Consider the following 26,837-nt stretch of genomic DNA (forward strand, 5'->3'; position numbering starts at 1 on the left):
AAAAAAAAAATAATTTTTAACGATACAATAGTCTTCGTTAGGCTTAACATGGACGAAAATTCAACGCGAAGCGACACGCAACGGAGAAAGATGTCAAGATGGGATAAAATTAATATATTTTTTCGTACATAATCGGTTATCCGAAACATCGATCTTACGAACCGCCCCAATCCCCAATTGATTCGGATAATCGACGCTCTACTTTATACCGAAAATCATTAATATAGTACAGAAGCGTTTGCAAGAGAAAATGGCCTTTCAAGTAAAAATGGAGCAATTTAAATCTTCATTGGCACGATCCGATTTTAAATATTTTTCAAACTTGCGAGTACTAAAAGAAAATGAAAAGGTTTCCGACCGGTTAAACATCTTGATAAATTAAGAGAAGACTTTAAAGCACGTTTCGAAGAATTGATGTAAAAATAGATAATGAAGGTAGTGAACCTGGCTTAGAAGATGAATTGTGTAGATCTCGAAGCTAAAGCGTTGTTTAAAAATAAAAGCCTCAGTCAATTTTGGAGCATTAAGAATATTGCTACTAAATATCCCAAGCTCAGAGCAGAAGCCGAACCATTCTTATTTGCATTCCCAACCTCATACATGGCTAAAGCTGGTTTTAGCCAAGCGAACGCAATTTCGACAAAACAGAGGAACAGATTGAACTTGAAAAACCGTGGTGATTTGTGACTAAAACTTATCAATTTTCAACTGAATATCAATAATCTTGCCGCTTCTCTTCAGAGACATCCATCACACTAATATCAACTATTTTAATAAAAAGGTATGTCTACATATTTTAAAGGCATTCAGTAGTAGTCGCAAAATGACAGTAAGAGGTTTTTTTTTCATCCAATATAACTAATGTTATGTTTTCAAAGATAAGTGTGTATTTTATGTATTATGACACGTACGGTTTAAGAACTATAGACAAATTTCCATCTATCCATAATTTTGCTATTATTTTTTAAGATTATAAACCAGTGGAAAATATCTCCTTTTTCTGTTAATGTTATTGGGTGAATTTTATAAAATATGGGAACTATAAATTCTTTATTTGGGTTGTTATGCGGGTCTCCTTATCGCTTAACATTAGAAATGCAAAAATGATTTAATGTTTTTGTTAAATACTTAATCTGGAGGTCGATAAGAAGGCAAATATTCTATAAAGGGGTCGACGGGACCCCTAGTATAAAACATCGACTAAGTTGCTTGTCACCGTTACCAAAGGTTGGTCACCTCCTCTTAGCTTTCAATCAGCCCAGACATTAAAAGACCTTTCAGGCCCTAGTGTAGCATCGCTCACACAATCTATTGTATAACCTCAATACTTTTTACTTTTTTTTAAAACCCTTTCCGCCCTGTGGGCACTAAGAGGGCCTGTTTTAGCTATCCCATTATAAGTTTGACCAGGCTCACTATGAGGCGGCCGGGTGGTGAAGGAGGGGGCCCGACATATCCGGATGGACCACCCCCCCGAAAAATTCCTGGGGATTTTTCGACCCGTCCGGATTCGAGCCCGGTTTCCCAGAGCGGTAGGCTGCTGCCTTGACCTCTCGTCCATCCGGCGGTCGCCCCTCACTATTAAGAAGGGTTAGGTCAATGGAATAAGGCCATTCAGCACTTAGATGATCTGTCGTGGGGATGCCTCACGAGAAGACTTTTGTGGGAAACTGGCTTCTATTTAGGTGTTACATACGTGGAGAAACCTCGAAATACCCCTGGCAGCCGCTGGTGTGTATGTGTGTGCCTGCGTATGTTTTGACGTCTGTTTCGTTAATATCTCAGAATGGGACAATGATTAAGAAACGATAATTTGATATGGTAACTTGTGTATAAGAGGCTTTGCTGTTATTAAAGTTTGGCAATTAAAGGTCAAAGGGGTGAGTAGATATAACGAGTCACGTGTCATATCCCGAGAAAGATCCGACTTAATAAAGATTTTATTATTATTATCATTTATAACTTTTTTAAAACTCATCTATACCCTCAAAAATAAGCTTTTCGGCATTTTATAATGATTAATAATATAAAAAGTTTTTTAATAACAAAATCTCTTAACAGACGGCGCCACACACAACTTTATTTATTATGATTAATAAGATAAAAGTTAATTTTTTCAATAAAATCTCTTAATATCCGGAAAAGTTACTCAACAGTTGCTGAATTTTTTATGAAAAAAAATATATTTTTTAATTAAAATTAGGTTTTCTATCTTTATAACAATAATTCTAAATTTATTATTTTATGTAATTTATTAAATAATAATACAAATATAATTATGTAAAACACTAATTGTACTGTACTACTGTTATTTAAACTGTATAACATATTTTTAAATTTTTAATGGAAGTGACGTAAATATTATTAAAATATCAGGAAATAAAAAATTAATTTTCATCTGATTACCGTTTTTCATTAAAAATATTAAAAGATTCTGTTTGTTTATTTGTTCTTGAAGTATTTTTGAAGATATCTTTTGCGAATTTCCTTGTTATTTTTAACCTTCTCGTCCATTTGTATAGAAACAGAAATACAATTTTTACATCTCAATTGTTTTTCTGTTAAATCCATCTTTTCCTCCTTATCTAAATAAATTTTCTTAATAAAATTCTTCCCACATTTTTCACAAATACAAGCAATTTCTTCAACATGAGTCTTCAGATGAGTCATCAATTCACTGTTTTCTTTAAATTTCTTTTTGCAGAACTTACAAATGCATATTTTCCCTTCACACTCTTTTGAAATTTCCTTAAAATAGAGATAATTTTCAATTAATTAATTCCGAATGTTGTCTATTATCATTAATTGCAGAGTTAATTACAATCAACTTACTTTAATGTGTATTGTATTACTAATGGTGCATAAATCAAAGTGCATACATGTATAGTGTATGCACTATCACTATCACTATACTATATTACAATTATAGTGTACAGTGTATTTAGTACTGGATTTTCTAATTAAACTGGTTTTGTAATTATTTGTTATATAAAAATCAGACTATAACATTATTTTTACAATTTTAGTGTTATTATACAGCACACATCTACTAATGAAACAATAATATTTATAGTTATGATTTTAATAGAAAGTCTCCATAGTAGTAAGTACTTTAATTAAGTGCTTATACTGTAGAATATTTTTAGTAGTAAGCACTTAATAGTAAAGACCACTCCAAATGGATAAAACCCCCTGAAAACTAGTAGCTGGTCGTGGGTTGCACCTCATTGGTGACGTAGAGTTTTCCGGATTTCTTTACGTGTCTGACACCTAAATGGGGGCCAGCTTCTCATAGAAAATCATTATTCTCTGACTCGTATTTTTCATGGCTCAGATCTAGAATTCCTCATATTCATTAAAGGAAAGGAATTTATTTAAATAACAATTATATAAATATTTGTGCTTACATAAAACAAATTCGATTAAGGATAATATTTGATGTATTTTTATTTAATATTATTAATGTTCACAAAACTGAAATGATATGGATTTTTTCGAAATTTGATTAATAATAATTGGAAAAGAAGTATCAAAGGAAGGAAAACAATATAAATCCATTTATCTTTGATGCTTACGAGCAGTGAAAGATGAGGAGGGAGCAATAAAAATAGCACTAAAATACCATTTTTATCTTTCGATAATCGATATCATACACATTAAATCAAACACCACAAATTTATATTCAATTGTAAATGTCTTTAACGATAAAGTCAACCATTTAGAATCTACTAACTGATTACAAACGTAAGAAGTGAACTGGAAAAAAAAAATGCTTATTATTAAATTATAACAAATTGTATTGATTTAAACACTTCCAAATATCCAATATAAACATTTCTTAGAAGTTTCAAAGAAGAAAATAAATTTTCATTCGAATATTTTAATCGAGAAATCTTTAATTAAATAACTCTTTTAATAACAATGTTATTTTACCCCCCCAACTCTAGAAAAATGTGGCCAAATAAAGCGTATTTTTAAAACAATATATTGAAATTTTCTGATGTTCTAGCAAATAAAATTAGTCTCTTCGAAATGCCGATGATGATAATCACTGAAAAAAAGCATTATCAAAACAAATATTCATGTAGTAACTCGAAAGAGCTACGTTACTCAACGTACTTCAGAAGTCGATGGAGCATTTTCTCTATGAATTTGTTGATGTAAATCCAATTTACGTTTCAACCAGCAACTATAATTGCATACATTGCAGCGGAATGGCTTTTGCTTCAAAGATAATCTCCTGCATTCTTTCTGAGAGTCACTTTGATTCGAATCCTTTTTCTTCGTTTTATGAGTCATGGAATGAAGTTTCAATTTTGATTCGTTTTCAAATTCTTCGTCGCAAGATTTGCATTTAAATTCTTCTGTTTCATTTTCTTTTGTAGATTCCTTGAAGAAACAAAAAGAATTTCAGTAATCAAATTTAACCTAAATACATAATAATATTATTTATTTTCTGTTCTGAAAGAAAGAATAGATTTTTAGGGACACTTCGTTAAAATTAATGAACATAGATGTCACCAGAATTCTAGTAATGAGCCATCCTAACTTTAAATCCTGAATGTCAATATGTCAGTCCTTTAAACAGAAAAGCTTTATCCCTGTATATTTTTCGTATCATCTTAAAACAGTGACCCACTATCTCACACAATCTTCTGAATGACACTAAGATTTACCTTCAGGACGCTGAGGTTCTTAAATTACTGTATTCTACAGATGCCAATGATGTGGCACGCCATATTAATAAATGGTTTCAAGACAGATTAAAAGTGTAATAAAAATCGAGGATCCATAATTTCATTTCAAATACAATGAGGATCAAAATGACAATGTCCCAGGTTTTGCTAGCTAGGTTTTGAGAGCGCTCAAGTTTTTTAAATTCTTTTTTAAGCCAACGACGACGTCACAGCAGCGATGAAGGCATTTGATCGTTATGGATGGCGCCCTTAGAAACGAAAATCCAGTAATGAGTTGCTTAACGTTCCCGGTAACCTTTAAAACTGCGTATGTGGCGCCATCTGTTATGATATTTTATTATTAAAGATTTTTATATTTTTAATTATTATAAAATGGCAAAAAGCTTTATTCTGAGGGTAGGAATGAGTTTTTATAAAAATTGCAGATGCTAATAACGAGTAAAATCGTCATTAACCCATTCAACGGGTATCTGTCCGTCCGTCCGTCCCGTAACCGTTTGATAACGGACACTAGAGGCGCCCCTATCGTGTGTCATATTTCAAACATTCAAATTAACAATTTTAATTCTTATTTAAATTAACAATATGAATTATTATTATTCATTTGACCAATAAATTATTATTTGGTCAATATAACAATATATTATTATTATAGTATATTTGTAATAGGAATTTATTATTTCAGGGGCTTATATCTCGCGAAGGGTCGCGAGTAGGGGTATGCTTCCTTTGCCTTTATTGTTCGCACAGGGGGCTACAGTTTGGGGGATCGCCACCTCTTCACCTAATCTTACCATTGGGACTTTAACAGAGCTGTACAGCTGAGTTCCTATCAATATGATAGGAACAAAAAAGTCAAAGGAACCGTGCTTCATGGAAATTTGTAAACAACGCCCACTAGGGGGCGTCCCGGGCTACTAGTAGTTACAGAAAACCCCGAACTTTTTGCATTTCTCTACGTCTCAAGGTTTTCTAAGTCTAAAATTATAAAATCCTGGGAATCAATTTTTAGCCATACTTTCTTCCCTGTTATATATAACAGCCGGAAAAGTAAAAATGTATAAAACATTGCAAAAATTTGCAAATATGGAATTGAAATTCATATCTTTCCACTCAAACAGCGGCGTACTAAAGGGAGGCCAAGGTGGACATATGCCCTGAGGTCGACCTTGGGAGCGCCATACTAAACTCGTAGAATTTATTTTTTTTTTGTAATTGACATTGAATCATTGGTTCCAGGTTAGAGGTTTTCCTCGGTTGCCAAAACTGTTCGGCACGGTTTTTACACTCAAGAGCTTGTTCAAAGAACCGTGACGAAAATCAAGCTCTTCCAAATGATAAATCTCTTTAACGAAAGAGATTTTCCACTTATTTTTTCACACTTTCGACGAGTACTAAGGCAGCCATTTTAATTATTCTCATCGAGAATTCAGTCAAGCACTCAAGAGAACGGCAGGAAAATGAACGATGCTTATCCGGATTAATCATTTTATGCAAATTTGAAACAGTCTAAACTCGAATTCTCTCCAGAACATTTTTTTATATTAAAGTATTATCTTATACATACCCGCAAAGTAGAATTATTTTAAATATTATTTACCATATTTTGTAAATCCTACGTGAACTACTTCAATATTCTTATCGTAAAAGCAATTGTTTCGTTAATTCATTGTTTCGAAGAATCAAACGTTTATGACTCTTATTGTAAACATAAAGAGAAAAATGTCAGCATAATTTAAAATACGAATAAAAGAGATTTTAATTATATTTTTGACATAATTTAAGATATAAGCTATACTTAAAAGTAATATTTTTTCCACGAGGATGGCCGAGGCATCAGCCTACCTTTCTAATGGATCTTGGATGAGTTTACTCATTGTAATCCTGGCCAAACCCCCTGGACAAACCCATTTAATTATTTAAACGAATTATAATTTGAAATGCTCAAAAAAAAAATCTTCAGAACCACAACTTAAGAATCTTTTATTTAAGATTATTTAATTAATGTGATAATGGATTTTATTAGGAAATTAGAATTTTATGATTTAATTACTAACTAATCGAGTTAAATTTTCTAAAATATATTAATTTAATTTTAAACTTGTTGGATTTCTTTGAACTCTTATTATTCAACTCTAATAATTCATTTGTGTTGAAGATTAAAAAAATTTTTGTTTGACTGAATTAGAAAATAACTAATTATCTTATGTAATTCAATCAAAACTTCGTTTATGTAATGAATAAAATTCTATATCGTGACACTGTGTCTGATATTAAGACTTGTTAATACACAATGGTGGATAAAACCACTGAACAATGGCAGTTCTTTCGTGGGTTCGCGCATCGCTAAGAGACTGGCCTCGTATTTTCTTCACGCTTGTAACACCTAAATAGGGGCCAGTTTCTTGTAAAAGTGCCCACATATCACGTTGCCGTAACCAAATAAACCAAAACTTTTTACAGCCGTCACACCGAAGTAACCATAGTTTACATACCATGAAATTCTCCACTTGTTCTTGCTGCAGGCTCGTCACTATTTGCAAGACTTCGCGTTTTGTAGGGCAGACAGTCTGTTTTTCTTACACGTGTTTATTATTCATTCTCATAAAGATAAATGAAGATCCATTAAATAGGAATAAACTGTTTAACATAACTGATTTCACTGAATTGGTTGATATAAATTTTGTGTTTTGCTGATTGAGACAAAATCCTGCAGGCACCATTAGCTTCAATAGCTGTTTTTTTTAGAACTTAAACATTGAAAACAACAGCAGAAAATCTTCTTTTTTACAATGCTCTAAGTGAAATTATCGCATGAAAAGATAAGACCACGGAGAAACTATACCATACAGAATCCATTAGGGGGATTGATGCTGTTAAATTTTGGAGATAAAGGGGATTTAATGTGTAGTGTGTATGTCCAGTAGGGTCGGACTTAATAACGATTTTACTAGTTATTATCATTTACAATTTTTTTATAAAACCCATCCCTATCATCATAATTAAATTTTGGCATTTTATAATAATTAAAAATACAAAAAGTTTATTAAATAAAATATGGTAATAAAATATGGTAAAAATGGCTCTATCAAATGTTTCCGGTAAAGTTAAGCAACTCGTTGCTGGAATATTTTAAAATTTGTTATCATACTCAAACATCTTTATTATGAATCAGTCCCATATTAGAGATAACTGGTTCAAACATAATTCAATTATACTCACTGTTAGTTTATTGCACGTAAAGCCGTAAACCATGGGCTGTCCTCTTGCATTTTATATAACATTTGTTGATTAATTCATTCTTAATAAAAGAAATTAGCAACGAGTTTTGTTACTTTCCAAGAAGAGTTTTATAAATGCTAATAAAACTTTATTAAGTTTGATCACATTCGAGATATGACATGTGACCCTTTATAACTCCCCACCCCTTCGACCTTTCACCACCAAAATTTAACTGTATCAAAACCCCTAATACACAATTAATAATTAAATAATTAATTTAAAATAAAACACTTAAAACAACAAAGAACTGTATGCAATTTAATACTTCTTATGTAAGCTTGAATATAATAAAATCGAGTTACTTACATGAATAAAAATACATCATTGTGATTTCAAGAGAAATTAATTTTTATATTTTGGAATTTTGAAAAGAAAAAAATAAAATAAAATCAAGTAATATGAGTTGTCTGTTATGTAATATCCAATTTTCTAAACTAAGATATAGTTTTATTTTTCTATATTGCAATTTATTTCGAAGGATTTTTATGAAATAGTTTCATTTATCATCGACAGAAGGCCTTATTTTGCCTGGTATAAAGATAATTTAATGCAAAATAACGCCTATATTGTTAATATAAGGCTAGTATAATATCATATAACAGCCTTATAATTTATTATATTGTCCTTGTAATGCAAATTTTATGTAATTCATACGTCATTGTCAAAAGTTGTTGTGAGCTAATTAAATTTCAATGTGACGGGTGGGCGATCTGCCGAGGAGTGATGCCTCCCGGGAGATTTTTCTATGGTAAACTAGCCCTTATTTAGGTGTTAACTATTAAATTGGTGATTAAAACACCAATTTAATGGCCCAAGATTCCCATTTATTAAACCATTAAGATTCGATTGGAGTCATTGAGAGAATCTTCCTTATATGTAAACACAAATTAATTTTTTTTCATGATGAACTCAGGATATTTTTCTTCTAATTTTCAATTAGAGATTCAGACTATGTACAAAAAATTATTTAATTTTTGAGTCTATCAATTAATCCTTTTTACACACACCATAGAAGTAGCCTTTACATTGGTTTGAAGAAATCACTTCATAAAAACGAATAACAATAGGTAAAATTTACAATTAAAAACGATCAGACGTCAGCCTTTCATTTTAGGTATCTGACGCCTTAACATTAAAAATTTAGTAAATCTTCTCACCAACTGCNATAATTCAACTACGCTTGTTGGAGAACAATAAAAACACTACACTCAACAAGCCACCAATAAAACTCAACTGCCTAACCTATAACCAAAGTCTCCTTTTAATTTGTTTTTAAAAAAAAGCGCTTGACAAACTTGCCCCGCATGCCGAAGTTGCCCCGGTCTCCCCTATATATAGAAATCCAGTCAATGTTTTGGGTTACAATCCACGACATTATTTAATTAAGTTAGAAGAATGTTAACGTAACTACCGAGTTTAATAACAATTGGTCGAACGGCCTAGGAGTTTATTGCGAACAAACAAATAAACATTCTCATTTATAGGTATAGAATAAATCTATAATTTAAATTTTGACCATTCTTGGGCGTAGGAAAGAATATAAGAAACGAAATTAATGTTTATACTTTTAAACTAAAGAAAACAATATTTTAAAAGCTGGCATTCTTTGTTTTCATCCCTAATAATTGCTACAATTATCTTTAAGTCTTTAGATTAGTTCGAAAGATATTAAGGGGGTGGGCCATATCTCCCTAAGCAATGTTCCGATTTTCCTGAAATTTTCAAGAAGCATTTCTGCCTAACACACAAATCTCCCTGCAAAATTTCAGAAATTTTCGACAAATGGCACACGATTTATTAAGCTTCAATCTGGATGAACAAAACAATGCCTCCCCAAACACATTAACAACCATATATACAAAAAAACCCTTTAACTTGATTGCATTTTTTGGATATTTTAAGGTTTTCTGAGTCCAAAAATGTAAAAGAAATAAGGGAAGGTGTCATTTTTTGACCGATTGCCATACTTTTCCTGTGTTAAATAACAGTGTAAAGTAAAAAAATATAAATAAATAAGTCGATAAATTGAATTGTACAGTACATACAAACGTAAGGACAAAGTAAAAAATATAAGCGACTATCTTGTTTTCTTCTCCTTATAAATAGAAAAGAAGAGGGATAAAGCTACATTCTATAAAAAAATATTGATAAATTCGAAGTTTCATTCAACATTCTTTACAAAGTTAAATTCATTCTAAACAATTACTTTAAAGAAAAATTATGTTTTAAATTGTTTAACAAAAGATTTAACTTTGTCTAATTAAAATTCTCCTTGGAAATTATTTGAAGAAGTTAACGATTTATCTTCTCACCCCTTTTTAAATCTATAATGTACAAATAAATAAAAATAAACTCATTTAAAACTATTTCTTCACACGACTTTTACACACTAAAATTTTTGAAAACATTCTTAAAACAGTAAAAAAAATTGTAAAATTAAATTAATTAAAAACAATCTTAAAAAACTAGCAATGTTATTGCTAGATTTACCTGGTATTCTTTACTTGTTTTGTTTCTTTTATCTCTGATAATTGCTACCATTACCTCTAACTCTTCAGATTGGTTCGAGAGATATTAAAGGAGTGGTGCCATATCTCACGAAGAAATTGGCCGATTTTCTTGAAAATTTACAGAAAAATTTCACCCTAATACACAAACCTCATTGCAAAATTTCAGGAGTTTTCGACTCCAGGTACGCGAGTTATTAAGCTTTAAATTGAGTGATAAAATCGTCCTTCCCGCACACATACATTAACATCTATATGTGCAGAATCCACCCCCCAGGATTTTTTACACTTCACGAGGTTTCAAGGTCTTAAGTTCAAAGATGTAAAAATCTTGAGGGGGTCAAAAATATCCCCTAATATTTTTTGTTTTTTCCCCTTACTTTCTCTCTGTTACACAGTATAACAGCTGGGAAGTAATATATTATTCGACTCATTTCTGTGAAGAAAATATGAATTTAGCTCTTTAAAACTTTAATTAATTCGGATATTGTTTAAATAAAATATAGAAAAATCTTTATAAATCTAACCTTTATCGAATATATATATTTTTATTTTTATTATAAAGCATACAACGACGAATATAATACACAACATACTTTACGAAGAATATTTTTAAATTAAATATTTAATTTAAAAATACGAGTTAAAAAATAATTTTAAAGTAAATATTTTATATTTAAAAAATAAATCTAACTTATTAAAAATTGATTTTTTTCTTATTAAATAATCAAAAATAAAATAATTAATTAAATCTCTAATTAAATGCTTCGTTACTGTTTATAACACAACCTTACATATAAAAAAATATATTAAATTTTAGTATTTTATATACATATTTTTTTTTCTATTTAATAAAGGAGATAAATATAACAAGATGCCATACACTACATTAATACATAATACAGATATCCTTCGTTAGCGCCTTATCAGCAATAAATCTGCTATACGAGGGCGCCACCAGTCGACAGGTGACGTTAAGTACAGTAGGGTGGACAACATAACTGTGGCAAATAGTCGACCACATGGCAATACTACATTCATGCTGCTGCTGGAAGAGTGTAAGAAGTGGGAGCTTCGCGTGCGCTATCTACACCCTGGTAAGTCACCTGCACGTTTTCCACCCTAGAAACCAAAACTCGACATTCTCTAAGGGAGAAGGGAGGAGGGAGAGGGGGTAAAATTTATATTTTCTTATAATAAAACCCCCCAAATTACGAATGCCATCGCGATTTAGAACAAATCTATTGTGACGTAACAACAATTACCGCGCGATGTAGTGTGGTAATTACTGATTTATCGTATTATTCGATAGGAAACAATGACGAAAGGGAGGAGGGGGGCTGAAATAAGTAAAATAAATAAATAAAAGTGAAGTTTTATGACGATCGAGCTATCAGAGAATCGGCGCCATTGCCTATCAAAACTCTTTTATGTCAGTCGTCTTTTAGAAATGTTTCTCATCTTAAATTGAGAAAGTAAAAGTAAAAATTTCCCGAACAACTTATACATTAAAGAGGACATTCGACTTTAAATAATAAAATTATATATATATATATATTGTTTAACTTTACGTACATAAAATATATCAACGAAGACTTATCTTTTCAATTCCACGTGCCATACGAGAAAAGTAGACTTTATAAGCTGGTAAATATCGATTAAAAATTTAAAAAATTGAATATTTTTAATGATTTTATACGAGAAATTTTATATAATTTAGTAATTTTATCTCTTTTTTTTTAGAATTGGAAGCGAATTTTTAACTTTATAACGAATTTTATTGAAAAAAATCGAAAGTTTACTTTATATAGAAGAATGGAGTTCGGTGATGGAGTATATAAAAATTTTTTAAAATAAAATAAAAATTATTATTATTATTTTTTATTATTTTCTGCATTTAATAAAGTTCACGAAATGTTTTGAAAATTTTTATTTTCGGATCGTAAAGTTTATTGCTTTATTTTTCAATCGTTTTTTAAATTAAGTAATTATCTATTTTCGAGTTATAAAAATTCGTGCTATTAAAATAAAATTTTTTAATTTATTTTTTTCGGTGTCGTATAAAGTATGGAGGTAAAAAATTATTCCCCCAAAATTTCTACACCTTTTTACTACGGGGGGAGCTTCGAAACGTGGAGAAATGCAAAAAGTTTGGCGGATTTTTTTCTGTTAGTGTGTGGGGGGCACGACTTTAATCGTCTAGTTTGAGGCTTAATAACTCTCGTACCCTTTGTCGAAAATTTGTAAAATTTTGCAGGTGGGTTTGAGTATTAGGAGGGTTGATACTGTTAAATTTTGGTGGTTATAGGTCAAAGGGTTGAAGAGATAGAGTTGATCATGTGTCATATATCCAGTGGAATCGAAACGGAGATTTTACTCGTTATTAGCATTTATAACTTTTTTTTTAATATATAAAACTATTTTCTACCCTCCTTTTCGTAATTTTATAATAATTAATAACATAAAAAGTTTTTAAATAAAATTTTGTAACAGATGGAGCCACACACGATTTTAACTTTCTTGCCGGAAAAGTTAGGCAACTCATTGCTGAATTTTTAAACGTTTAAATAAATGAATAAACTATTTATTTTTATTATTTTAATGAATAAAAAATTACACGTATTATAGATTATAAAAATTTATAACTTTTAAAGTAAATTTTTTAAGTACTGTCAAACCTGTAATAACGGCCACCTCTAAACAGCGGACATTCTTACAGGAAAAAAAGGTTTTTGAACAAAAACTCGTATAAAATAACCTTCAAACAACGACCACCTGTAAACAGCAACCATTTTTTTCTTTTATGTTTTCATCACTGGCCGCCGTTTACAGGTTTGACTGTATTAATTTTTATAGTGTTTGGTAAGATATTAATAAATGTAAACTGTAAATTTTAAGCATCATAATTTAATTAAAGTATGTATTTTTTTTATTATTTATTAATTGCTATAAGTTAAAAATAAATTTTTTACTTCTTAAAATAAACGTTTAAAAAAATAATAATAATTATGAAAGCTTATTTTTATAATTATTTAATAAGGTATCAACTTTATATTTTATACTATAAATAATTGGTTAATTTTTAAAGAAATTCTTTAAATATTTTATAATTTTAAATTTATATAAGTAATGACATTTGTTCTTGACTAAGAAGATAAATTTAAGAGTTTATGCTTTAAAAAAAATAAAAATAAATAAAACCTGTCAAGAGCTCTTGCTCGACTTTCTCAGTACTTAAATAGAGGTTAAGGGGACCATTAGAAAGTATCATAATTTTCAATTATACTAGGATATAAAATTTAAGTAACAGAAAAAAAGCTTAAAATGAGAAATTGTTGTTGAATTATAATAAAAATATCCATTAAAATATACGCTACTACTACGATACTCGCAGTTAAAATTGTGTGTGTGGCGCTATACGTTCTGAAATGTTATGAAAAATAACTTTTATATTATTAATTATTATAAATTAATAATATAAAAGTTATTTTTGAGAGTAGAGATGAGATTTTAGAAATATTATATCCTATTAAATTGTTATTAAGTCCGACCGCACTCGAGATACGACACATGAACTTTATTCCAAAACTTAATCCCTTATATACCAGTTTCCACGCCTAATTTCGTTGCTTAATCTTTACCACAATCTGAGATATTAAACGTAATAGACCAAAGCACACACACACGCGCACACACACACACAATACAAAACAGAGTAAATAGAGACAACACAGAAAACACACTAAAATTAAGAGTTAAGAGTAAAATTAAACATATACAGTTGATCTTCTAATAACGGCCACCTCTAAACAACGGCCAAGATTTTCTTCAGATACTTTTTCTTAACAAAAAATGCGTACAAAGTAACCTCCAAACGACGGCCACTTTTTACGTTCCTCGTTATTCGGAGGTTTGACTGTATTAAATTTGAAAACGATTTTATAATTCTAGAAATTTATGGATCCGTATTATTTTCATTATGCAAAATATCGTGAAGAAAATGCAAAGTTAGAAAGTTTAACTTTTTATGGATCGTAACTTGAGCATAAAAACCTGTAAAAAATTTCATATTGAAATTTTTATTATAGAAAATTTATACGTTTTTTATTCTATTAAAGTAAAAAAAAAACAACCCCGATTTTACGTATCTTTTTACAATAATTTTTATGAAGTACAATTATATTACGCGAGATGCAACGGCGCGCGAGAGCAATCGAGTCGCGTGCTGATTAAGCACCACCCCTATTTTCATTTACGTCAAAATAGTAATGTATTTTAAAAGAAAAATAATAAATTAAATCGCTAATGCCCTCTTCTAGCATCAAAATATTATTTTTATTATTATTTTAATAAATATAAATAACATTAAATAATAAATTACAGTGGATGTGATCGGTTAACGAACACATGTTCGGATAACGAACAAACACAAGAAGCGACGTAAAATAATGAATACCGATTGGTTTTCTCTTGTCTTCGAGCAACAATTCGAAACTTTTCGGAGCTCGGAAGACGTCGACATCGACGCTCAACCCGGTATATATACTGATCGGATAGTATTCCTCCAAACTTTGAAACTCCCCTTTCTAATTCCAGTCTTTTATTTTTCTGACAGAAACAATTCTTTTATAGTATTCCCGATACTGTCGGGCGGGCACTCGTTAAGTTTTGAGTATAATAGCAAAGGTAGAGAGTGGGCAAAAGATGTCTGATGTTGCTGGGTAGTATGGCTTGAATAGGTCTACAGTAAGCCGCGGTTCAATCTTATCTAAGAAAGATGCAGTATAATTAAGAGGACTCGGGAAGCTTAAGGAGTAACAAAAATCACATCTGAGAAATAAAGAGCATTGAAGAACTCATAATGGAACCTGAAACTGATGACAGAAGAACACCAAGAAACTGGGAGAGATATGTTTTCTTCTGAAAAAGAGGATTAATTCCGATATCTGCTATTAAAGATCTTTTGAAGAAGTGGGAGGATGTCAGAACAACGGTCTTAGAATGGCATCCTAACCAGGTTGAGGTTAATAAGTTTAGGGATCTCTACAATTACAATGCTATTAATTACTAATGAAAAATCTTGAAGAAAAGAGAAAATAAATCGACATTAGACAGATTCTTTATGTTCTTTAACCGATCACCCACTGTAATTTAAAGTAAACTATTGAATATTTTAAATACAGTCGAACCTCTAAACAGCGGATTTTTGAACAAAAATGCATACAAAATAACCTTCAAACAGCGGCCTCCTCTAAACAACAGCCATTTTTTATTTTCCCTTTTATTGGCCACCGTTCAGAGGTAATTTGGAAAGACATTTTAAAGGTAGACACGAATTCCCCTTAGTGTTATATATTTTTCTAATAATTTTATATAAAATAAAATATTTTAAATTAAATTTTTACCTTTTACTTAAAGAATCGGTAAATTTTAAATAAATATTCTTCAACTTCTACAGCTAAGAGTTAGAAAGGAAATGATCTTTTCCCTAAGCATCGTCACCACTAGTAAACATCATTTTTATTCTTTTTCTTCCTTCAAGCTATCTCATAAAATAAATAAAAAAAATTCCTACAAATTATTCCTTTTGATGCCTTTAAGAGGAAATAAATGCTTAAGTAATAATCTATAAAACATAAATTAAAACACCGAACTTTATCCATTAAAATCGACGAATTTAGTTGAAAGAATTTCCTCTTTTGCAGACATTCTACATAATTGTAGTGACTGCTAGTGCCTTTCATGTTAATCTTGCCCTTGGAACGCCTTGTAAGTATAGAAATATATAATTTATATCTGTTTAATTCATGATGTTAACTGTTAAACCTCGATATAGCGCTATCCTCGCAAAGTTCCAATTCGTACTCCTAAACGAACAAAGTATTATAGACCCCCCGAATTATTAAATGTATGAATTTTTTTTATTGTTATCGCCTCCTCCTTCCTATTATTAGAAGTAATTCAGTTTAGACCCACAATCGATTTCAGGGGGTTAATTAACAAAGCGCTAAATCGAAGTTTAATTGTAATAGTAAAATGGTTCATACCTAAGATTATTGTAGTTCTCCTTTGTTAATCTAGAAAAGGGGGGTGACCCTGATAAAGTATATACGGTCCTATCGGGACCGGAAGTCACGTGTTTTTTTAAATTAAAAAGACGATTAAAAATTGCAACCCAGTATTGTGACGACATCACAATAAATGATCGGTCATTCCACTTTAGAAATCGTATTTAAATACTTATAATAAATATATTTAAGTTTAATTTTTAATTAATTTTACGTAATTATTTGTATTTAAAAATATTATTATAATTATCTCTGACAATTGAATGACAATTAATTGAAGTAGAGATTTGAATAATATTTTTACGTAAGACAAAGAGAATCGTGTTACATAAATTTCCATTACTTTAATGAAAAGATTAAATTTATAAACAGATTAAAGTAATTTTATTTCCTTAAATAAGTCGATTACTATTTAAATTATAGAATTAATTCGTTTCGAATTTGATTTTTACCTTAATTAATAACACCTGAACTTTTACAAAGTTTGTAAGAATTTATTTTATTTATTTATTTTTGTGTTATTATTATTATTAATTTTTTTAAAGGAATATTTTGTGGTTAATACGGTTATATAATGCAATTTTGAATCTTCTTCTATTAAATTGCTTAATTTTTTATTGAAAATTGCAATACAAATTAAGCAATTTATAAAGAAGTGAAGTTCGTTTTTCTATTGTTACTGAGTGATTTAAGTCTCGTCCGTCTGTCTATACGTCTGTTTTCTCTTAATGTCGAGAACGGTGTTAGATAAATAAAAATTCAAATGTGGAAAGCTTAGGGCAAGAGGCCCAAATTGTAAACTTCCGATGCAAACCGGAAATTACGTTATTTTAATTCAAAAACTTCTCTCCTAAAAGGAATTAGATAGATAACCGGCACGACTCCATTGCTAACGAAAAAGTATGATATACAGGGGCAAGACAGTACTGATTTGAGATGGAGAGCATATATTTTAAATTAAATAAATTCAAAAAATATGATTTTTTCAATGAACTTTGCACGATTTTTCAATAAATTTTCATGATTTATCAATAAATAAAAATTTCTTTGTTAAAAAAATCATTTTGTCAGGAAAATAAATATAAAATTTTCTATATTATAAATAGAATTTTTAATAAAATAATTAATTGTACAGAAATGATACGAAGCATTCGATAAAATATAAATTTGATGTACAGAAAAAATTGTTTAAAAAATAAATTGATCTACATCATATTTAATGAGGGCTGCCTGAAGCATTTATGTAGTACGACGCGCCTGTTGTTCGACGCGACCCGACACGACGCGATCAACAATAAAACTTGATTTATCAACTCTCTTCCACAAAACACTTAAAACTCTACGCGTAATAACTAAAACATTAAACTAAATAAACAAAAAAGTACTATTAATTTTTAATATACAAGTAACTTCGATTCGAAATGTACAAAACGAAACTTCGCATCGCGTCGCGTCGCGTGGAAGAAGAGAGAAAGAGAGAGAGAGAGAACACTAAAACAGTTCGAGAAAACAATTTTAAATTAAAATAATTAATTTAATAATAATAAAAATAACAAATTAATTAATTAAATAAACATTTTTTCTACAATTTTTTATTGCAGGGTTATTTATATTCAGTTTATTTGCCTTGATATTCTCCGGATTTTGTGTCATTTCATCAATCCTCTTATTGGTGGGATTATGCGTGGTAAGTACAAATATGCAAAACATTTGTCACTATATACGTATATAAAATCTATCTACGACTAGTTATAAGGGAGGAGGAGGAGAAGGAGGAGGAAGAGGAGGAGGAAGGATTAGTTTCCACATGGAATTATTCATAGAGAGGAGGATGTAGAGACAAATCTGATTATTATATGTCGTACTTTTATGATTCATTTTAGTAATCTCTTTTTGTAGGACAACCATTTTCTTCTCTTACCTTGGGTGATTTCAGTTTCCATGACAACATTGTTAGACATCTTCCTCTCTTTTTATTTAATAGCCGATGTGGTGAGTATCTACTTCCTCTACATCGATTTTTTTTCTTTCTTTCTTCTTTGTTTCTTCTTCACTTCTTTACTTATAACACACGAGCATTCATTTCACAGTTGAAATTTTTTGATTTTATTTCCTCTCATTCCCTATAACTAATGATAATAATTCTTTCTCTGTCTCCCCCATTTTTTATTCTTAGATGCGATTTTCCAACTATCAATATCCTGTTTAATATCGAGTAATTTTCTTTTTCTTTTGTTTAAATATATAGGGCCTATAATAAATAGGGAAAGTTTAAATATATATATATATAAATCACATAAGGAAGCCCAATAAAAATATATATAAAATAATTTATCTTTTATTGCTTTGGAATTCAAAAGAATTTTTGATCTGTTTCCAGTTTGAATATGAAAAAAATATATATTTTAGAATGTGTTAGAATAATTATTATTATAATTAAATTGTAGATAATTTAATGACCCAAAAGTTAGTTAACTTTATATAACGATTGATGAGTTATGTATAATATACAGGGTGGCTCAAAAGTCAGTTTACAGAAATAGTTAACCACGAACAACAACACTCGGCTGTTTTAATCGTTCTTAGAATGGTACTTAAACACATCTCCTGTTAAACGACTTCTGGGCCACCTTGTATGTTTATACACAACCTAAATTATTATTACTTTTTTTTAAAAAGGAAAAAGGAAAAAAAATATTCAAATTTAATTTGTTTTTATTAAAACATCGAAGTTTTATTTTACTAATTACACGAATTTTTAATTTTTTTTTTTATTTTATTTAGAAAATTGCATTTGAATTTAAATAATTTATTTGTTTATGTATTAAAAAAAATTAGATTTAAATTTCGTAAATAAGAATTTAATTTTGTTTTCTTTTTCTATAGAAATTCTAATAAAAATCTAAATTTTTTATAATATATTTTGAATTCGTTGGAATGAAAAATTACATCTTTATTTACTATGAAAATTGTACTTTTGAACTGTGTTTGTAATTTATAATAAAAATTGTTCCAAGTTTATATTCTTGAAAATTCCTATTTTTTTTTAAACGATAAGTAGATTTAAAAATTACTTTTAAGAAGAATTTTACCAGTTTACAATCCTTTAAAACATCAGGAACTATTTATTATACTGATATACCAATACATGTGTACTTAGCTCAAAAATATGGCCAATTTTCTGGTAGAAAGGATGCATTAATAAATATAGGAAAATATTAGTATTCTCCTGGTTTTCTCTCTAGCTCTAGTTACTGTACAATGTCAATAAGAAAGTATATTTATGCATCCCTCTAGAAAATCGAACACTAGCTCTTAGCTGATATCATACACGAAACGAGCTATTCAATAAGATTATTGCCTCTTCAGATATCAAAATTAAGTGTTAATAAAATTATTTTAATAACTACAAAGTAATTATCTGTTCGGAAAAGACTTATACATTACAGTTGATAAAGTAACACTTTGTATAACTTGTTCTGTATTGTCTTTTATGAGCTGCTAAAGGTTTTATCAACCTCTATCAGCTCATAAACCCTTTACCAAATATTCTTAACATTGAATTTAGTAATTAAATTGCCATAAAGGTGAAGCGAAACTATTGTTTAAAAGTCTCGTTCCATTACTACAGAAACTAAAAAGTGTACTCGTGAGCCATTTAATGCACTTCGTTTCGATTTATTTCTGGAGTATATTAAGCATTTCTAAGAATTAATCGTGTGTAAAGAGTAATATGTGAAACAGTTAAGCACGGTTAGTGAATTTTGTTTAATTGAGGTTAAGAATGTCTTAGTTAGAAACACTGTGAAGTCAAATCTCGATAATTCAATCACTCTGCTTTATTTAGTGACGATGTAACGAGTGGAAAAAGGAAGAGAACTGACTAAACAAACGACAATACTAAGAGACTACTCGATGTACATTAGGGAAATTTAATTTATTTGAGTAGAATTAAATAAACTACATACAACTTAACGTATGAAAGAAGGGAAAAAATGATAAGACGGATGAAGGACACAAACAGCATTTAAAAGCAAGTTTCACAAGCATTTTATTGTAAATTATTATCGCAAACGATAATATAAATCAGTTTTTTATGTTATAAAATTAATATATTAACGTTATTTTTAAAAATTAACCAGAAAAATTATTTATTCCTGCATCTTTTTCCTGTCAAAGGTTTAAGTGATATGCGATGAAGCGGTCTTTACGGGGGCTAAGCTTTGGTTTTCTAGTTACTAAACGCACTTTGTGTTATTTCAAATCATTTTAGACAAAGTAAATAATTGAGAAAAACATTTTTAATGACAATAAATATAACCTTGCATTCAATATTATGAAATTCAGATAAAATACGCCATAAACGAAGTTAGAATTACATAAAATCAATAATTGAAGTGAGATAAACTAGATCAGTTTATTTCAGATGCACGGCGTAGGAGTTTAGATGCAGATAAATTTATTAAAAATTACTCTAAATGTGGTCCAAAAATCAATTAACTAATATAACTTAGCTAAGACATGTCTTATTTAACTGACTTTTGGGCCACCCTGTTAAAATTCTACGATAAAAATGTATTATCATCATATTTTTAATATATAAAGAGTGTTCCAAAAGTTAGTTAACTTTATATAACGATTGATGAGTTATGTATAATATACAGGGTGGCTCAAAAGTCAGTTTACAGAAATAGTTAACCACGAACAACAACACTCGGCTGTTTTAATCGTTCTTAGAATGGTACTTAAACACATCTCCTGTTAAACGACTTCTGGGCCACCTTGTATGTTTATACACAACCTAAATTATTATTACTTTTTTTTAAAAAGGAAAAAGGAAAAAAAATATTCAAATTTAATTTGTTTTTATTAAAACATCGAAGTTTTATTTTACTAATTACACGAATTTTTAATTTTTTTTTTTATTTTATTTAGAAAATTGCATTTGAATTTAAATAATTTATTTGTTTATGTATTAAAAAAAATTAGATTTAAATTTCGTAAATAAGAATTTAATTTTGTTTTCTTTTTCTATAGAAATTCTAATAAAAATCTAAATTTTTTATAATATATTTTGAATTCGTTGGAATGAAAAATTACATCTTTATTTACTATGAAAATTGTACTTTTGAACTGTGTTTGTAATTTATAATAAAAATTGTTCCAAGTTTATATTCTTGAAAATTCCTATTTTTTTTTAAACGATAAGTAGATTTAAAAATTACTTTTAAGAAGAATTTTACCAGTTTACAATCCTTTAAAACATCAGGAACTATTTATTATACTGATATACCAATACATGTGTACTTAGCTCAAAAATATGGCCAATTTTCTGGTAGAAAGGATGCATTAATAAATATAGGAAAATATTAGTATTCTCCTGGTTTTCTCTCTAGCTCTAGTTACTGTACAATGTCAATAAGAAAGTATATTTATGCATCCCTCTAGAAAATCGAACACTAGCTCTTAGCTGATATCATACACGAAACGAGCTATTCAATAAGATTATTGCCTCTTCAGATATCAAAATTAAGTGTTAATAAAATTATTTTAATAACTACAAAGTAATTATCTGTTCGGAAAAGACTTATACATTACAGTTGATAAAGTAACACTTTGTATAACTTGTTCTGTATTGTCTTTTATGAGCTGCTAAAGGTTTTATCAACCTCTATCAGCTCATAAACCCTTTACCAAATATTCTTAACATTGAATTTAGTAATTAAATTGCCATAAAGGTGAAGCGAAACTATTGTTTAAAAGTCTCGTTCCATTACTACAGAAACTAAAAAGTGTACTCGTGAGCCATTTAATGCACTTCGTTTCGATTTATTTCTGGAGTATATTAAGCATTTCTAAGAATTAATCGTGTGTAAAGAGTAATATGTGAAACAGTTAAGCACGGTTAGTGAATTTTGTTTAATTGAGGTTAAGAATGTCTTAGTTAGAAACACTGTGAAGTNATATATAATAATGATATTAGAATCTCTTTTGTATATAGGCAGTCTCTTGAGATATACATGAGATAATGAGCGTAAAAAGTTTTTAAAATTTTAATTAAGAACGGCTGCTTAACGTTGATTGCTTGATGAAGAAGAAACTGACACAAGTGGGCGTAAAAGTGGGCGTGTATTTTATTTTTTTCTACCAATCCTCTTTAAGGCTTTTTCAAATTTATACTTTAATTAATTAATGAGATCTGAGAGGATTATTTATATCTTTTTTGCATTTAATTAATTTATTTCAACCAATAATTTTCTGAAAATTGAATTCATAGAAATAGACAGAAAAGGTTTCACAATTTGCTAGGCCCGTGTAAAATGTAGGCTAAGTGTGCACCTTTTTGAAGAGGTTCAAGGATCAAGCATTAACCAAAGGCATGGTTTCTCTAAGGCTTAGAGGGGCTTAGACTTTAAGCCTTTCTAAGTGCGGATGCAAAGGCTTATCTATGCAACCAGCTTTATACAATAACAGAGCCCAGTTTAAATATTCCATACAACAATATAATACTTTTGAATTCTTCATAGTACAGTAAAACCTGCGTAAACCGGAATCTCGCAGTATCGAGTATTTTCTCCCGTTAGGCAGGTTTTACTGTATGTACAGTCTTTATGCAGGCCGTAAAAATAATTTTTGAATCTGTTACGCTACTATCAAACTCTTTGTTCTATACTCACACTTTATATTTATAATTAAAGATATAATATTTATTTATATAAATTGGATTTTATACATTGTCCTTACATCAAGATAGATATATTTTTTTTTTATTCTTTTAAAGTTATATAAAGTTTATTTTAGTGTGTTTATATACTGAAACCAGTCACATTTACGTCAGTATAAGTTATCACTTCACCCTTTAGATGATGAATTTGTTTTACGTCTACAAACAACCAAACTGAAGGCTCGTTTCTTACTTTTATNTTTTTTATTCTTTTAAAGTTATATAAAGTTTATTTTAGTGTGTTTATATACTGAAACCAGTCACATTTACGTCAGTATAAGTTATCACTTCACCCTTTAGATGATGAATTTGTTTTACGTCTACAAACAACCAAACTGAAGGCTCGTTTCTTACTTTTATTTGTCGTAGAACATTCACACCAATTCTCGTGTGGCAAGTATATCTTGATTTAGTGGCCACCCGATATAGTGAACTTTCAAAATAATGAACAAGTTTATCCTTTTCTATTCTTTATATGGTGAACGATTTAGCACAGACCTTTGAGAATTCTCTACGTCTAACTCACTATATCGTATATAAGTTATACAGTGGACTGTTTGATACAGTAATTACCCGATATAGTGAACAATACTGTTATTTCTTGCTATTCTTTATGTATATAGAGAGTGATTTTGATAGGTTTTTTTTGAGAATTCTCTATATCGAACCCACTATAAGTTATAGTGATTATTCGATATAGTGAACAATTTTGTTAGTCTTAGCTGTTCTTTACGTTCACTATATCGAGTGTCTACTGTATAAAAGCCTATATAAAAGAAGGCTTGTTTTATAAATGGCATTGTGTGCATTGTTTATAAAAACAATGCACACAATGCCATTTAGAAAACAAGATTTTAATGTCACAAAACCAAGTTATTATTAATTATTCCTAACGTATTGTATTACACGTTAAACACGGTCATTCTTTTATCCAAAAATAACAATAATTATCATTCAGTTACTTAAAAATTCATCCTATAATGGAAAATTTCAGTAAAAATACCGAGGAGAGTAAGTCAAAAAATTCTACGACTTGAAACTAGATCATTTTACAAAATAAGATGCGATGAGAGCGTTAGAATTAAGTACATTTTAAGAAAAAAGTAAAGTGGATTATCGGAAAAATTTTTAAAATAAATGACAAAAAAAAATCTCTTAGGATGATAATTATTAAAATGGATTGGATTTCCACCCTTAATTAGTCACGCTCTTCGAAAAAATCTCTAGTCACATCATCTTATATTAAATATAAAAGCTATCTTCTATTATCAGACTTCAATTTAGATATTAAATTTCTTTATATTTGAAAATAAAATAAATTTTCGGCAGATTTTCCTAAGCGAATTATTCACTCTCATTTACTAAAACACGAAATAACACTTGGTAGGTTGTTGTATCGACTTAATTTGTCGCACGTGTTTTACCTCCCCCCAAAACACGAACAGTACAAAAAGCCTTCTCTGATATGTTGTAACGTGTTATATGGGGGTAAACGTTGTAAAGGGGGAAGTTTTATACGAAGAAGTGAGACTCTTTTATACTGGTTAATCATCTGTTACTTTGATTTAAAATATAATTATTATTAAATAGTATCAATTAAGATTATAATTATAAAACTAAATACTTATACCTGTTATATTTTTAGACAATTGATCCAGTTTTGGGGGCACTTTTCGTTATAGATATCGTTATTTCTGGATTAAATGTAAGTTTAGAAATTTATATATTTTTTTTTTTTTTTTTTTTACGATTTGTACAGTTAAACCCCGTTATTACGCTATCGAAGTCTGCGTTAAATCGAAGTAGATTCGCCGTAGAGAAGGAAGAATAAGTATTTTAATGTTTAATGACTTAATAAGATATAGAATTGCTTGAAAATCCTTTAATATAATGCTGAATTCTTAAACGTAATCAACAAGAGAGAAAGTCATTATCTAAAGGATTTCTCATCTCTAAAAAAAAATTGCAAAAAATATTGAAATTTTTAGACATTTTTCACGTTTTAAACCCCCTGAATTACGCGTTTTTCTTTCATTCGCTGAGTTTTATCTATTTATCAATTTACATCCCTTGGTTCGGCTTTAATGATTCTAGAGAACGTTATTGTGAGGTATGATTAATTGAGTTGGGTTTACTTTTGTCACATTAATGAATGTTAGAAAGTCGCAATGAAAAGACATTGTAATGAACGTGTCACACGTTACAGAAAATTAAATGCATACTTTGTAAATTGAAGAAAATGGAAGAAAATATTCAAATTATATAATCTCCATCTGTGATTAATTCAGATTATCAACGATTTTCTTATTAATATACTCCCTATTTTGTTACGTAATACATCAAAACATGTGTAAACCGAATCGCATAATACCATTTTTTTTGTTTATGGCAGCGCGACACTTGGACAATCTGACTTCCGGAAGGACTTTCCACGTGCTACTCCCCTATTTAGGTGTTACGAACGTGATGTACGCCAGGAACCACGTGGCAAGTCCTGTAATGAGGCACGAACCCACGACTAACTACCATTATTCGGTGGTTTTATTCACTCCGGTTAATTTTTCCAGTTTACGAGTTTTCGTTTTAAACAGGTTTTACTGTTTTATAATTGTTATATATGTTAATCTAAGTATCTTTCGAAAAATAATAAAATTAAGTTTTATTATTTATATATTTGAGAAATTTAAATTAATTACTTTCTATAGACAGCTTTATTTAATTATAATAATAATTAAAGATGTAAAAATAAAAAATATATATAATAATGATATTAGAATCTCTTTTGTATATAGGCAGTCTCTTGAGATATACATGAGATAATGAGCGTAAAAAGTTTTTAAAATTTTAATTAAGAACGGCTGCTTAACGTTGATTGCTTGATGAAGAAGAAACTGACACAAGTGGGCGTAAAAGTGGGCGTGTATTTTATTTTTTTCTACCAATCCTCTTTAAGGCTTTTTCAAATTTATACTTTAATTAATTAATGAGATCTGAGAGGATTATTTATATCTTTTTTGCATTTAATTAATTTATTTCAACCAATAATTTTCTGAAAATTGAATTCATAGAAATAGACAGAAAAGGTTTCACAATTTGCTAGGCCCGTGTAAAATGTAGGCTAAGTGTGCACCTTTTTGAAGAGGTTCAAGGATCAAGCATTAACCAAAGGCATGGTTTCTCTAAAGGCTGGTATACACGGTAAGGAAATCCTCAAAGGATGTGCTTAACAGACGAAAAAAACTCGGATATAACCGGCTGGATCGAACATAGTAATTTACAAAACTTATTAAAATATCTCCCAACGTATAAATAATTATTTTTATTTAAAAATGGATAGATAGAAAAAAAAACACGGTTAATCCTCAAAGGATTTCCTTACCGTGTATACCAGCCTTAATGCTTAGAGGGGCTTAGACTTTAAGCCTTTCTAAGTGCGGATGCAAAGGCTTATCTATGCAACCAGCTTTATACAATAACAGAGCCCAGTTTAAATATTCCATACAACAATATAATACTTTTGAATTCTTCATAGTACAGTAAAACCTGCGTAAACCGGAAT

General features: G+C 29.4%; 2 protein-coding genes across 5 annotated transcripts in view; one reads left to right on the top strand and one right to left on the bottom strand.

Annotated features, from left to right (window-relative positions):
• Positions 1-6,390, bottom strand: part of LOC111639697 (gastrula zinc finger protein XlCGF49.1-like) — a 17,610-nt gene extending 11,220 nt beyond the window's left edge. Inside the window, exons 1-3 of one of the 3 annotated variants that reach the window (XM_023385629.1) lie at positions 6,298-6,390; positions 4,120-4,389; positions 2,407-2,748 (exon numbers count right to left, since the gene is read on the bottom strand). In XM_023385629.1, the coding sequence (XP_023241397.1) occupies positions 2,443-2,748; positions 4,120-4,389; positions 6,298-6,300 (579 nt within the window). In that variant the 5' untranslated portion in view covers positions 6,301-6,390 and the 3' untranslated portion in view covers positions 2,407-2,442. Of the gene's footprint in view, positions 1-2,359; positions 2,749-3,935; positions 4,052-4,119; positions 4,390-6,297 lie in introns of those variants that run through there. The other 2 variants (XM_023385620.1, XM_023385637.1) reach the window with 2 other exon arrangements.
• Positions 6,391-11,472: 5,082 nt separating this feature from the next.
• LOC111639530 overlaps positions 11,473-26,837 on the top strand; it is a 23,958-nt gene continuing 8,593 nt past the window's right edge. The window contains exons 1-5 of one of the 2 annotated variants that reach the window (XM_023385417.1): positions 11,473-11,583; positions 16,192-16,255; positions 18,156-18,241; positions 18,454-18,546; positions 24,924-24,983. In XM_023385417.1, the coding sequence (XP_023241185.1) occupies positions 11,509-11,583; positions 16,192-16,255; positions 18,156-18,241; positions 18,454-18,546; positions 24,924-24,983 (378 nt within the window). In that variant the 5' untranslated portion in view covers positions 11,473-11,508. The remainder of the gene's footprint in view (positions 11,584-16,191; positions 16,256-18,155; positions 18,242-18,453; positions 18,547-24,923; positions 24,984-26,837) is intronic. The other variant, XM_023385424.1, reaches the window with a different exon arrangement.

Source organism: Centruroides sculpturatus, unplaced genomic scaffold, assembly GCF_000671375.1.
Source record: "Centruroides sculpturatus isolate CEXI.00-Female unplaced genomic scaffold, Cexi_2.0 scaffold212, whole genome shotgun sequence".
NCBI lineage: Eukaryota > Metazoa > Arthropoda > Arachnida > Scorpiones > Buthidae > Centruroides > Centruroides sculpturatus.